This window comes from Echinops telfairi, unplaced genomic scaffold (genome assembly GCF_000313985.2).
Source record: "Echinops telfairi isolate 266 unplaced genomic scaffold, ASM31398v2 ScPeMD7_3;HRSCAF=10, whole genome shotgun sequence".
Lineage (NCBI taxonomy): Eukaryota > Metazoa > Chordata > Mammalia > Afrosoricida > Tenrecidae > Echinops > Echinops telfairi.
Genome location: NW_022103899.1, coordinates 62,293,443 through 62,308,651, shown reverse-complemented (window position 1 = coordinate 62,308,651; position 15,209 = coordinate 62,293,443). Strand labels below are relative to the sequence as shown.

The following is a 15,209-nucleotide window of genomic DNA, read 5'->3' as shown; positions in this document are numbered from 1 at the left end:
CTATCATCTACCTACCTACCTATATACTTACTACCATCTATCTTTGTCTTTGTGTCTTTATCTACATATGTACATTCATCTATTTTTATTTGTCACCTTATCTACGTGCCTACCTACCTATGTCTTTGTGCCTGTACATTTCTATCTATTAGGTATTCATTTGCTACCAGTTTAAGAATAAATTGGAAAGTCAGCTTGGATTCTGAACGGGGCAGAGAAACAGCGTTTCTTATTTCCCGAGAGGTGGGTAGTATGAGGAACTGATCTCTCCCCCCACCCCCGCCCTATTCTCTCTCTCAGGTCCATACTTGGTGCTCAGACAAACCCAAAATGAGGAACCACGGAAGCCTGACCTTCGTGGCCCTCTGCTGCCTCTTTCTCTCAGGCTTTTCCATGACCAGGGCCCAGCAACAAGCAGGTAAGCCCGGCAACATTTCTGGTCACCGATTTTAGATCTTAGTCAGCAGGAAGTTGAGGGAGAGTCTAGAGAGGCTATTAAGGGATAGGAAGTCATTCAGTGTGAGGTGCTGGTTTAGTCAACAGGCTCTGCTCAGGGAGAGGCGATCTCGTTCACTTTACTTCAACTCAGGCTTGGGATCCTGCAGCTGGTTTTGCAATGGCTTGTTTTGACACTGGGTGTGAGCTGAATGTCTGTTTTGGGAATGTTCCCCTTCTGAAGAGCGTTTCCATATTTCTGGCATTGGTGCATCTCCAAACTCATGGAATCGGGAGATGGCAAGTGCTACAGCAAGACAAAACAAAAAGCCCTTTTCCTGAAAAACCAAGATCACTTTCTTTGTTACTCTGGGCACAGGAAAACATTTTTAAATCTTTCTAGTGATTGGATCTTGAAAGAATCACTTCACCAAAACTACTCAAAAATAAGTAGATCCCAATGAGCCCTGTGGAGAATATATAAGCTTGTAGGGTGGAAGAAAGCAGAGAGATGCCTCCAGCATTGACAGTGGTAGGTTATACTCTAGATAGGATTGAGTGGGGTCTTTCTCCACTGATGGGGGAGCCGGGGCCTCTGGCCAGGACTCGCAGCTCTGCCTCGATGGCACAGGCAGTCTGGAGGGCCATCAGTTCAGGTGGGGTGTGTGGAGTCTGGGTGCCCCAGTGCACAACCAGCCTGGCCAACAGCCAGAAAAGTGGGCCACCAGGCACCCCTGACCTGGGACCCTTCGCTTCTCACTTCTGTTCTGGAGGGAGACATGAGCACATCTTTGAAAGACGTGAATCAGATCGAATGTCTCTGAAGGATTTTTTGTAAAATTTTCTGTAAAATAAGTAGTAACTAGGTCAAGCACCTTTGGTGATACTCAAATGTTGGAGAAAAATGGGACATGGGTGCTTCTCTGCATACACTCAGGTCTTCCTCACTTTAAGGAGATGTAAATATGTTTAATGAATGTACTGTTTGTTTTCTGTCCGACTACCCAAAGCATTGGGTGTTGGTTAATGTAGACCACATGTAGGGTTCACTTTCCTGTCGAGGCCCCGTTTCAAACCTAACACTGAAAAGTGTCTTTGGAACATGGTGGTTGCTAACCTGGGGTGAGATTTCCCTCCGGTCTGGTCCAGTGGGTTCTGGGGCTCAAACCGCCATGAAGACTCATGAGTTGGGGGCAAACACCAGTCCACGAGAAGTTGTCTGTTTGTTTTCCATCGGGGGCATGTTACTGGGTCATGAGTTGTGGTCCATGTATGTGGAACTCGAGTCAATGAGCAGACGCCATCAGCTGTTGAGCCCATGTGTCCGGACCCTCCGCTTCTCAGGTAAGCTGTCTACCTGCCTGTATTGCAAGTGGGTGTCAGAGAGTTAGCATCGGGGTAGTGCAAACTCAATTTGTCCAGGGAGGCTTTTGTAGGTAGGAACTCATTGCCTGAGCAGTAGCCAAATCTAAATCAATGTCTTTTTTTAAAGATGCCCCAAACGGTGCTGCTGCTGATATAATATTTCTAGTGGATTCCTCTTGGCACATTGGAAAGGAGCAATTCCCACTTGTCCGGGAGTTTCTGTACCAGGTGGTAAAGGCTTTAGCTGTGGGGAACAATGATTTCCATTTTGCTCTGGTCCAGTTCAACGGAGACCCACACACTGAGTTCCTGTTAAATACCTATCGTACCAAACAAGACGTCCTGGCTCGTATCTCCAACCTGTCTTACGTTGGGGGAAGCAATCGGACCGGACCGGGATTAGAATACGTAAAGCAAAACCACCTCACTAAGGCTGCTGGGAGCCGGGCCGGGGACGGCGTCCCTCAGGTTGTGATAGTGCTGACCGATGGACAGTCGGAGGACGGTCTTGCCCGGCCCTCAGGGGAACTTCAGTCTGCTGAGGGGAACGTGCTTGCAGTTGGAGTTGAGGATGCAGACGAAGGAGCGCTGAGACAAATAGCCAGCGGCCCGCTCCATGCACACCTTTTCAACCTAGTGAATGCCACCTCCCTGCATGCCATAGTGGGAAACTTAGTGTCTCGCGTTCACTCATCCGTGTTTCCAGAGAGGGCTGGGGACACAAAGACCCTTAAAGACATCACAGGTAATGCAGCATTGCCAAGCTTCGCCTGGCCCCCCGTTCCTTCTTCAGCTCGCCGACGCTGGCGTTAGAGCAGCACTCTGGCTGAGAGATGGCAGGGGGCGGCAGGGGGCAGCGGGGTGGGGGGGGTGGGGCGTCAGGGAAGAGATGAATATTCATGGATGTAAAAACAAAGGTTGGAAAATTCTTCAGTTGCCTCTTTCTAAAACAGGGAGGATTTTACCCACATCCAAGAGGAGACTTGTTCCCCCCCCACTTTTTGTGTGACAAGGAATATTTTAACGCTAGAAAACCAACACTTGGCAGAGGCGACCCTCTGGGAGAGAAGTACTTGAACTTCTCCCTTCGTCAGAAAAGAGACCCTCCACATAGCTGGGTCGGCATCCAAGAAAATTGCCTTTGGTCTGTGACTGGGTCCACTTCCTTAACGTGGGAGAAAGACGAGGCTTTCTACTCTCATGAAAAGATACACTCTCAAGAACCCGCAGGAGCAGTGCTACCCTGGCCCATAGAATCGTTGAGAATCGGAATCGAATTGATGGCAGAGAGTTTTTGGTTGCTTCAGTAAGCTGCATCTCCCCCAGCCAGGAGCTGAGAGAGGCAGGAGCCTGTCCACCCACGTCCCCTGGGATGGCACCAGCTCTTCTCCTCTGCTCCGTGGGCAGAATGAACAGAATTAGAATCGGCAGAAACCTTAAACATGATCTACCCACACTCTCTTCTGAGGACACGGAGCCCTAGAGACAGGAACTGATGTGCAGTTAGAGAATGAGCCAGAGCCGCGTTTTGGCTCCTCCCTCGTCCTCTCTGCACCACAGTGGTGGCTGTGCCCGTAGACGCATCTGATTCCAGGGATGCTCATTAGGGCCCACCCAGAAGTACTGGTCAAGCATGAGCACTGCCTTGACCTATCATTCGGCAGGCACTTTAATTAACCATTGTTGAGCCAGTTAGCTCTCCTCCCATTACCTGTGACTGAAAGCCCAATGAGGAAAGACCGAAGTGTAAGCATTAACCCATCAGGGCAGTTTAGACCAGTGCCCATGGGCAGGCTGACTCACGAGGGCTGGGCTGGGCAGAGGGACCTCCTTTGGTTAGAACACGAGGCCACGAGACATTTGGTTATTGTGTGCTGCAGACTCTGGATCGAGTGGGCATGGAGCTAGAGTGGAATCAGGAATATCGTGGGTGCATGAGCTTCAAGCAGGAGAGGTGGTGCCTCCTGTGAGCTGGTGAGAAAGGCAGGGAGAGAGGGACGTGTCTGAGATTCGAAGGTCTCAGGTTGAATGCCGAGAGAGTTCAAGTTGAGTTGGCACCCGCCATCTCCATACAGGAAGGTGATGGGGAAAGCGAAGCCATTGGGCTTGGAAGCGTGGAGGAAGAGGTGTTTTTTTTGAATAGTTGCTGCAGGGGCGGCATGGGGAAGGAGTCAGAGTGTTCACCGTGGTCACTGCTGATCTGCAGTGACGCTTGGTTGTCGGAAGAGAGTGGGGTTCCACGACTCTCTGTGGAGACCTCAGTCTCTCCAGGTCAGAAGCTAGTGTTGTTCAAGAAGAAGTGGCAGAGAGGAGGAAGAATCTAGGGTGGTAGCAAGCAGATTCCAGAAAGAGCCCACCCTAAGGTCTTCGCTGGGTGGGAACCTGCGTTGGGGGATTTCTGAAGTGCCAGAGCACGAGAGGGCAGGGTGAGGAGGACGTGCCCAGAGGCAGCTGAGTGTGGCCAGGGGAAAGCTGGGTCTGCAGGGAGGAAGATTTTGGAGAACTGATCTAGTGGTGGAGGCGTCCCAGGGGATGCTAATCTCCCAGCCCTCGTGAGATTAAAGTGCAATAGACAGAGACCAAATTACCCTATATACTCGAGTATAAGCCTACCCAATTATCAGCCGAGGCACCTAATTTTACCTCAAGAACGGCATCAAACATGTGCTGGAAAAGTCAGCTTATACACGACTATATACGGTAGATCCAAGAGGTTGGCACTTAGAGGGCTTATCCACACAGACACAAAGGTGTCTGGAGATGATGGTGGAGCATGGAGTGTGGGCACAAGCGGAGCACGATGGAGCTGAAAGTGGAAGCACTTCTTCTGTGTGCACAGCTTCAAACCAAGAAGTGGATACGCATCTGAGTGAACCCAGGAGGGCATGGGTGTGCAGGCCTCAGTGGGCACCATGACAGAGAAGAGGGGATGCTAGGGAAAGAAAGGTTGCAGCCAACTCTTTCTCCCAGTTTGTGAAAGTGGTTATCATGAGGGGATTTCAGGAGACAGGAGGCAAGTGGCACAAAGTCAGACTGGCTAATTTAAGATGGTGGGTGGAGTAGGGAGAAATGAGGAGCTGATACCAAGGGCTCAAGTAGAAAGAAAACATATTGGCAATTATGATGGTGACATATGTACAAGTGTGCTTGACACAACGGATGTGTGGATTGTCATAAGAGCTGTAAGAGCCCCAATAGAATGTTAAAAAAAGAAAAGAACAGAGAGTTGAGCCTGCGAGGTCTATATCACGCAGTCTAAGGGCTCAGCAGGAGGGGCTCCTAGAGGGGCAGGCAGCAGACGAAGGCTAGAGAGACGGAGCTTTCTGGAGGGGTGCACTGGTCAAGCACTTAGCTTGGCTATTTGGACCCAGCAGCTGTGGGGGAAAACGGTGGCGATCTGTTTCTGTGAAGATTGCCAGCCTGGGAGACAACGGGCAGGTCTGCCCTGCCCTGTTGGGTGCCTCTGAGTCAGAACTGATCAGCTGGCAATGGGGTTTATTTTGTTTAGTGAAAGAGCACTAGGTAGTGACGATTTTCATAATAGGCATTCAGAAGGCAAAAGACAGGAAATGGGGTGAACGGTGTCCGCAGGACTTGGTTTCTGAACTCGGCTCAAGGGGTGTCAGAAGATTGCTGGTAACCAGGCTTCCCGTGGTTCCGAGTGATGCCAGCTTTGCCAGGGAAGAGGCTCCTGTGGATTGGACGGCTTCTCCAGGGAAGGAGCGAGGGTGCTGCCCAGGGTATTAACCAGGAGCCCTAGAAAGAAAAGACTTCATAGTGGGCATTTATAAAAGGGGAATGGCCCCGGTTCCAACCGGCAATCCCAGCCCTGGCATGAAGGCTTTGTACTCACCCTGCCAGATCACTGATAAACAAGAGACTTCACAAACCAAGCAACCCCAACCTGCAGTGGAAGGGTCAGAGGTCTCTTTGATGGTGACTATGTTCTACACTATGGTCAGGATTGTTGATTCCCTACAGCACCCCCTTATCGGGGTTTAAGGATAAAAATCAAATCTGTATCACAACACAGTGACGAGGCTCGGTAGAGAAATCAAGCACCGTTTCTTTGGCAAACCCAGGACAGGACAGATGAGTTTTTCCTATGTGTAGCCATCATCCAAATAAGCAAATACGTCCATCCCCATACGGACAGCTAAATGAATCAATCAACCTAATGATACGTCCACACAGATGATAAAACCTTTGTTTTTAGCCAAGAAAACATCTCTGTCTTCTAGTGTGCAACCACTAGCAGCACCAAGGTGGACTCTTCCTCTCTTCACGTTGCCTTTTCTAATGAACTCCACTCGGCAGTTCTTCCGGAACTGCACGTGCATGTTACACGCACACACGAAGCAATCACCACACAATAATGTCTCTGCTTACAGTTTCACGGCAGGGTAGTTAGGAGGGTGCTATAGAGACAGCTAATAAATTAGGGTCTATTGTTCCCCAAAGGGAGCCGGGGTGGATAAGTGCTGGGCTGCTCATTATAAGGTGGGCGGTTCAAACCCACAAGACGTTCCACTAGAGAAAGAGGAGGCTCATGTTTCCCATAAGGATTTATAGTCTCAGATTACACAGGGTGACCATGAGTCAGAGTTGACTTGATGGCAGTCGCCTAGTCTTCCCATTGGTTACCTGTTGGCCAGGTAACTTTCCCTGTAGAATGTAACTGATTAAGAAACACATACGGATATAATGTTAACGGTCATCTAATTAACTGATCTCTAAAGATGATCAGTGATGTTCTTTGAACCTCTTGTGTCATAAAAAGCAAACAAACCCTCAAAACATAAGATGGATTTGACTGAAATGCAACCATAATGGTGAGTGGAGAGGTCAAGGTGATATAGGACGGTGAGGACCTGAATACAGCTTTCTTTTCGCTGCAAACAACTGGAAGCGTTGACAAATGGCCTAAACTTATGTGCGATCCTATGTTTTGCATTGGAGATAAGAATATAGGTGCTAGGAAGGCATCGGACTTAAGCAGATGTGTCCCAGAAAGGAACATTTCCAATGATCAGGCAGGAGGTAATTTTCCATGGACACATCAAATCTTTCCACCCTCAAAAGTACCACCGAAATGAATGAGACACGAGTCACAGAAGTAGCCAAGGAGACAACTTCCACGTTGTCACCTTAGATAGGTTTGTTGACAGCCAGCACCATTCTGCTTGTTGGGATGCCTTGCTAGAGACGTGGAACTCTGGTCTTGTGTCTACTTGAGGCTGTGTCTCTCCTGGATAACCAAGCATGCTTTGTATGTTCCATCATTGTGTGTGTACGAAAATGATGTTGTATCTTCAGTGATGACAAATTATCCAACATTTTTTCATGACCTCTGTTCAAGGAGTCCCCCCACCCCAATCCCAGGGTTCTTTTATTTATTCTAGTGTAAGTTGTAACCAAAGAGTAAGTAGTAGGTTAACAAGAGATATTGTCATCGTATGATTTAGGTGTTGCTTCTCTTTTATTGGCCCTAAGATTATACGTAATCCTTCTTTAGAGTGGACTTGACCTATTAGTGTGGGAAACCCTTTCATGCCCCTCAAGGTCATCGATTTGGCACCAGGGAATGTTGGGAGCCTGAGGCAGCATCTTTGACGGAGTCGTTATCTCAGATGAGGATGCAGGCTCCTTATACAACCCCCTATATGATTCATACTCCTTAACACAACCCCACCCCCCACCAAAAAGATCCTCCCAGAATTTTATGCCTTGGAGCAAGAGTAGAAAATATTTTGAATTACTTAACAATGTCTCAGTTTTATTTAATATTTCTATGGGACAATTGTTAATATCCCAAGATATCCACTATAAAAATAATTATCCTTCACAATAGATGGTTGTTTCCATCTGATGCTTCCAAGTTAATAGCTTTCCAAAGGCAAATAGTTCATCTACACATACGTTTCTCAAGTGAGTGTTGTGGACGTAAGGGGGGGAAGCGAGTAGTTCTGGTTCTAGCCATCTCTGGTTCAACTTATTCAAGGACAGTGCTTGGGTAAGACTCTAGTTTCCACAGAAAAATCCTTCAATTTTTAGGAGGCAAAATTTGTATCCTCTTTCCACGGTGAAAATGAAAGCCGTTTTTTCTGGTGCAGGGGCAAAAGAGCTGTAACTATGAAATGCCCGTCGTCATGACAAAACTCAGAATATAAATCTCTTATGCTCGCACAAAATCTCTGGGTATTCCAAACACATTCAGAAGTCACTAACCATAGTGATGGAAATTACTGTGCACGTGTTTGAGTTTAAATCAATATGATTTAAATGTTCTAGCTCAGCGGTTCTCAACCTTCCTCATGCTGCGACCCTTTCATACAGTTCCTCATGTTGTGGTGACCCCCAACCATAGCATTGCTTTAGTTGCGGCTTCATCACTGTCATTTTGCTACTGTGATGAATCGGGTGGCCCCTGTGAAAGGGTCGTTCTACCCCCGAAGGGATCGTGATCCACAGGGAGAGAACCGCTGCTCCAGCTGGACCTTAGTGGCATTTCCCTGACCCTGGTCTTTAGATTTGTTGATTTCTACCCCTTGCTCGGGGCACTTTTGGAACCCCACTCCCAGGGTGCGTCTTTCCTGCCACCGTGGAGGGAAAAGATGGTCTGGGAGCCCCCTCTACGTCTCTTGCTAGAGCCCCAGAGGGAATTCCGATGCTAAGGGCTGATAGCTGGTCAAGGACCCAAGAGGCACCCAGGTTAGGATGTCATGAAAATAGAGTTGGATAATTGTGTCATGACTGGATTCATAGCACCCTGTTTAACGTTGTTCTGCATTACATGATTGGATACAGAGGCAACACCAAACGAAGTGGGCAGCTCCCAGGGGCTTCTGCCAGCGCCGCAGACAGCCTGGGTCTGTGCTGTTGAACGGACAGCCAATCTGCACTGTCCAATGTCATCCACCTCAGAATGGACCTTTTATTTTTAAACAACAACAACAGCAGCAAAGGAAAAGCAATGTCCTGTGTACACTTTCACCCAAATCCACATGACACACACACACACTCACACACACACACACACACACACACACACACACAGAACAGAACGTCTAACCCAACCTAGACTCACATTTGCGTTTCATACACCCATCCTTCTGATGAGAAAAGAAACCCAAAGCAGAGTGTGCGTCCGGGTGTTTAAACAGAGAACAAAACAACTGTGCATCTCGCTTTAGTTCTTCCCCCCACATTCAAAGTTGCATGCGACCCATCATTCTGATATTTCAAGAACGAGGAAGACACGGTAGTCATCTGGACACCTGGAAAGTGATGCGTGGACAGACCATGACTCCTGTATCCACACTGCAAAAATTCTCATCATCCCTGAAAAAGGATGGAGAGATGTCCCTGATTTAGGAATCATCTTTGGGATTCTCCTCAATAGGTCTAGGGGTGCAGAATTCCAGTCAACTCCATAGCATGGATGTGTCCAGCACAGGTCCTCAAGGTTTGTCCCTGAGGATGTGCAAATCGGATGCTCTGACATAGGGCTACATAAGCGAGGATACGCGAGCTGGGCTCCTGTGGCCATTTCCACCCAGTTGCCTCTTATCCATTCAGAATGCAGACCTGAAAGAGGATGTCATGGTCCTTAACCCACATGTTTCCTTCCAGACTGTGTGTTTCTTGTCGGTTTCTGGAGAAACGCATGAGAACACCAAACGGATTGCATGTTGTCACTTGTTCTAATGCTTTCACGTTTTTGTTTTCTCTCTCTCTTTTTTTTTTTTGCCATTTCTTTCTCTTGAAGCACAAGACTCTGCTGACATTATTTTCCTTGTTGATGGATCAAACAACACCGGAAGTGTGCATTTCCCAGCCATTCGAGACTTCCTTGTCAATCTCCTTGAGAGACTCTCGATTGGGACTCAGCAGATACAAGTGGGGGTGGTCCAGTATAGCGATGAGCCCCAGACCATGTTCTCCTTGAATACCTACTCCACCAAGGCTCAGGTGCTGGGGGCGGTGAAGGGCCTTAGGGTCCTTGGTGGGGAGCTGGCCAACATTGGCCATGCCCTTGATTTCGTTGTGGAGAATCACTTCACCCAGGCAGGGGGCAGCCGAGTGAAGGAAGGGGTCCCCCAGGTTTTGGTCCTCATAAGTGCCGGGCCTTCTAGCGATGAGATCCGAGAAGGGGTGGTAGCCCTGAAGCAGGCAGGCGTATTCTCCTTTGGCCTCGGCGCCCAGGCAGCTGCCCGCTCAGAGCTCCAGCACATAGCTACCAGTGACAACTTGGTGTTTACTGTCCCGGAATTCCGTAGCCTTGGGGACCTCCAGGAGCAATTACTGACGTACATTGTTGGCGTGGCCCAAAGGCTCATTGTCTTACAACCTCCAACCATTGTCACTGAAGGTACGTATGCTCTTCTTGCCCAAGGTGGGGGTGGGTGGAGGGGTGGGGGGGGGGGCGCTGTGTGTGTTGGTTCTGTGGAAGTGAGGCAGGCACCAGAACGACTTACCCCGGGAGGACCCGTAAGTACCACGGGCCAGTCTTTCTGTGCTGCGCTCTTTGGATGAGATGCTTGTGAAGGGTACCGAGTTTGAAAGACTGAAGATCAGTAGGAGTGTCCTTTGTCAAGAAAGGTCAAGAAAGTATGAAGAAAGCCCACCTCCACATGCCCCTCTTTCCGTGAGGATAACAACCCTTGTTGTCTTATCTTGTGAGAGTCCAGATGTCCCAACCGTGGATTTGAGTGGATCTTGTGGCTGATGCGGATGGTTAGTGCGTCCTCCTATTAACGGAGAGGTCGGAGGTTTGAGGTGCCTGGGGAGACCTCAGAGAAAAGTTCGGGGGTCTATTTTTTTTAAAAAAAGCAGCCAGTGAAGAGCTTTCAGAGCACAGGTCTGCTCTGATACACACGGGGTTGCCGTGACTAACAGCTGACTCAATGGCAACTGGGTTTTATTATAATTCAGAGAAAACTATTCCAAGAGAATTGTATTGGCCTCCAAAATCCACATTGGCCTCTAAAATCCACATTCAAAATCCAAAATCCAGTGGATTCAGACATTTAAAAAATAAGAAAAGTCTCATCCGACAGCAATGGTGGAACAGATGGTGGGCCAACTCCTCAAAGGTGCTCAGTGCTGGGGCCCTGGGGCCATGTGTGCCTTCTGAAGGTAAGAGACGAGAAAGCAGCCAGGCGGTGGAGTTCTCTGACTTAAAGGGAATTCCTTTGAGTGGCAAGTTGATGGAACACACTTGAATGTAGGGTCTTTGGTGACACAACTCATGGGAGTGGCTTTTTCAAAGACAACACCAGCCAAGTCATAGAACAAACATGCATTTCCACATATATGGGAAGGGGGGGATGTATTTTCAAAATTTAAATCAGATGCGGTGTTAATTATAAACCTGACAGATCGTCACACCGTATTATGGGTGCTGAAGACTTCTCAGATGAGCCCAGGTTTTATTCCTGATCAGAGCGAGCACGTTGCAGCGTGGGTCAATCGAATGGCTGTGGAATTACGTTCTGGCCATTCTCTGGCTATTTCTAGGCAGTCCTCTGATGAGGATAATTTTTGCACTGGTGTCATGGAAGCCTGAGGGATGGGGTTTTCCATTGCGTGGGTTTTACAGACGAGAAAAAGTTGAGGCACAGACTGGAAGCCTGGTTGTGGAGGGATGCTGTTGAGTCACAGTCTTGCAGAGGCTGGGCTAGGTCTAGACCTCAGGCGCACTGCTTCCCAGAAGCAACGGAGTGTCCCGTTGTGGTAGACGCGCCCATGAAGCAGCTAGCAGAGTGAGGATAGGGGAACAGACAGAGCTCCCTCCCCTGATCAATTACTCTCTGAGACCCGAGTCTCTGTAGACTGCATCAGGCCAACAGGATGCAGTTTGGTAGATTAATCCTAGGATGGCACCGCAATCGTTTCCTGAAACACTCAACTCACTGCCAGGTGTACACAGCTGAGAGGCTCTCACAATAGTTCTCGAATGTCAAACCTTGTTAGGCTTATTCTTCCCTGTCCTGAGCATCCTGGCCTAATGCCGTGAGCATCTTGACTGGACACTGGTGGTCATCTACAACCAATGATTACATTTTCTTGAGTGGATCAGTACACTTGATCTTGACTGTCAACTTTCTAAGCAAATGATGTGTATCTGTGTCTACAAAATTAATTTGTTAGTACGATATTGCCCTCTTTCCCCATTTTAACAATTGAGTTTTCCTTTGAAGAAGGACTGTCAATTGTCATTTTAAAATACAATTTTAGTGGGGGAAGGCATGCCGTACTTGATTTCAGTCATTGGGGCTGCCATGTGGCCTGCTGGGGCTGCAGAAACACATACACCAAGGTAACTGACCAGAGGATGGATAGCTTTCATAACATTTATTTCCACTAGTAAGGCCAACCCTACAAGGCTCGCCTTTTATTTCTGGTAGATGCCCAGCGTTTCCCCCTCATTTGATGGGAGCCTAGACCTGACCACAGTCCTTCAGGCGAGCGGGTGTGTGTGTGTGTGTGTGTGTGTGTGTGTGTGTGTGTGTGTGTGATGTGGGAACGGACAGGGCAGAACCATGGGAATTTGCCAGAGGCTCATTTCCAACATGGTGGCATTCCTGTGACCTTTCAGACCTGGAAGTGCTCTGGGAAGGTCCAATGATCTGCTCTCATTTCCATGGGAGTTTACATCTTTGGAAGTAAAGAACCCACTTAAAACCATTTTGTGCACAGGGAGTCCCAAGGCTGCCTTCAGAAAAATCTGGCCTTGGAGTCCTGATCTGGAACACACAGCTATTAGACTCTGGGCAGGCCACACAGTATCACTAGACTCTCGGTTCTTGGATTCCCAACAAAGGAGTTCAAGTAGATGAAGACATTTCCATTCCGGAAGATCCGGGTGCCTTGCTGTGAGTGGTAGTGCATTGCCCTCATTTCAGAGGAGATCGGGCTCGTTCAGGGTGGCATGGCTGTAGACTGCCCGCATTTCAGTCGTCTCTTAACTCGTGAGCATTTTATAAATACCATCTTCAAGCTTAGTAATTGAGAGTCAACAAACATCGAAGAGGTGTCTAGATGTCTATATCTGTCAACGATGTCTGCATCCGTCTCTGTCTCTGTCTGTCTGTATCCGTCACCCACTGCTGCTACAATGGAAGTATCCCAAGTGGCTGGCTTTCAAGACAGACCTGTATTTTTTCACAATTCAGGAAGCGGCGAATCTGAATTGGGGGTGTTACTGTGGAAAAGTCCTGCCTTGTTCAGCCTCTCGTAGCTGTGCTTTCCCTGGAGACCCAGGGCTTGTCCATGCATCTGTGCATCTGTGTGTGTTGCTGGCCCCTCTGTCTTCCCCGTCTCCCCATGTGTGTCTCTATGTCCAGGTGCTCTTTGTATAATGCAGAAGTGTCTAGAGTGAGGCCCACTGGCCTCGAGTATGGCCTACTCAATGTAACAGAAACATCTGTGTTCAAACAGGGTCACGTCCACCTCCAACATATATTTTAGGGTGGGGGAACACAATGAAATCCGTGGTAATCTCGATCTCCAAGTCTCTCTCTCTATCTATATGCCTATAACGATGCTTATCTCTGTGTACCTACCTTTGCTTATCTTTCATCCCTAATTGGAGAGACCTAGAGAGAGAAGGAAAAGGCAGAAATCTGGGGTGGGGGGTGCGGTACTCCCTATCTTCCAACAGGCACATGGGGTGAGGATGCCCCATGTCTGCAGGGCTACTTGAGGCCTGAGAATCTGCCCACTCCTTGGTTAGACCACAACTTGCCTTAGCAACGGTCTTGACGTGCCAGTTATGTTGTATCTCTGTGTGTGCGAGCACACACTTTCCCTTTGAGAGGAGAGTCTTGACCAGCCATAGTGGCCTTGACCCCTCTCAAGTGAGTTGAAGTGGCACAAAACCAAAAGGCCATCATGGCCTCCTGACGGTGGCCTCCTCAAGTTGTTCAAACGACTGAATACATTGACGGCATAACCTGATGCGATACCTCCCTTCCCTCAGATGTTTAAAGCCCTACGGAGCAGTCCAGACAGATTTTCTGGTCTGTGCCAGCCTTCGCTTCTATGACCCCAGTGAACAAACGCACCGATGTGGCAGCTCACCAGCCACCCCCTGGAAGTGGCATCATTGGCATCTCTCTGCTTTGTGACCTGTCTTTCAGTTCTCCAGGTCTTTGTGTGGGATTTAAACTCTCTACTGCAGGGTACTTCAGCCACAATAATTCAGCGGCACTTGCTGGTATTGGCATTTATGATGCCAACTAATGCCCCCCCCCACCTGCCCCCAGGAAATAGAATGAGAGAGAATGGAGCTGGGCTTGCTCGTTCTGCTTTGGCTGCTGGCAATGCGTGTCCCTTGGAATCAAGATCATGTGGCCAAGGGACTCTCAGGGCGCACCCTCAGCTACTCTTTTAGTTATTAAAACAATGGCTTCCTTCTGGCCCCTCAACTCCAAGCCAGACAAGTATATTTATAGGAGGAAAGAGCTTAGTGGCTTTCAAGTGTCCGCGTGCTACACCAAAGGCTACGAAAGCCAAAGTTTGTTCTTGTGCAACAGTCGTGTGAAACGTGCCAAGCGTGGGCTGGGTGAGAGGGCACTCCAACTTGCGGTTCAGCAGCAAAGGATGCACGTGTTACAAACATGGGTGCGATGACCCTTCCCTGCCCGAGGCTCCTCCCTGACTTGACATGGGCCAGAGAAAATGGGAGTGTCCCTTAAGCAGAGCTCCCTCGGTCTACAGTCCTGGTTGAGAGTGATCATGAAGGTCCTGCTTATCACTGTCTTGTGTTGCTACCTACAGTCACTGAAGTCAACAAGAGGGACATAGTCTTCCTGATAGATGGCTCCTCCACACTGGGACTGGCCAACTTCAATGCCATCCGCGACTTCGTTGCCAGGGTCATCCAGAGGCTGGAGATTGGACAGGACCTTATCCAGGTAGCAGTGGCGCAGTACGCAGATACTGTCAGGCCCGAGTTTTATTTCAATAGCTACCCCAGCAAGAGGGAGGTCATGACCGCGGTGCGGAGACTGAAGCCCCTGGATGGCTCTGCCCTGTACACGGGCTCCGCGCTGGATTTCGTCCGCAACAACCTGTTCACTAGCGCAGCTGGCTACCGGGCTGCCGAGGGGGTGCCCAAGCTCTTGGTGCTGGTCACCGGCGGGAAGTCCCTAGATGAGGTTAGCCAGCCGGCCCAGGAGCTGAAGACTAGCAACATCCTGGCCTTTGCCATCGGGAACAAGGCTGCTGATCAGGCTGAGCTGGAAGAGATCGCTTTCGACTCCTCCTTGGTGTTCGTCCCTGCCGAGTTCCAGGCTGCTCCCTTGCAGGGGATACTGCCCAGCTTGCTGTCACCCCTCAGGACCCTCACTGGACCCAATGAAGGTATGGCGGGGGTAGCATGGACACACTGTAGGCAGTCTAAA

At 49.1% G+C, this 15,209-nt stretch overlaps 1 protein-coding gene across 1 annotated transcript in view; it reads left to right on the top strand.

Annotated features, from left to right (window-relative positions):
* The first annotated feature begins 301 nt into the window (after window positions 1-301).
* Window positions 302-15,209, top strand: part of COL6A3 (collagen type VI alpha 3 chain) — a 79,622-nt gene continuing 64,714 nt past the window's right edge. Inside the window, exons 1-4 of the mRNA XM_045294390.1 lie at window positions 302-418; window positions 1,928-2,545; window positions 9,569-10,171; window positions 14,584-15,168. Coding sequence (XP_045150325.1) covers window positions 331-418; window positions 1,928-2,545; window positions 9,569-10,171; window positions 14,584-15,168 — 1,894 coding nt within the window. The 5' untranslated portion in view covers window positions 302-330. The remainder of the gene's footprint in view (window positions 419-1,927; window positions 2,546-9,568; window positions 10,172-14,583; window positions 15,169-15,209) is intronic.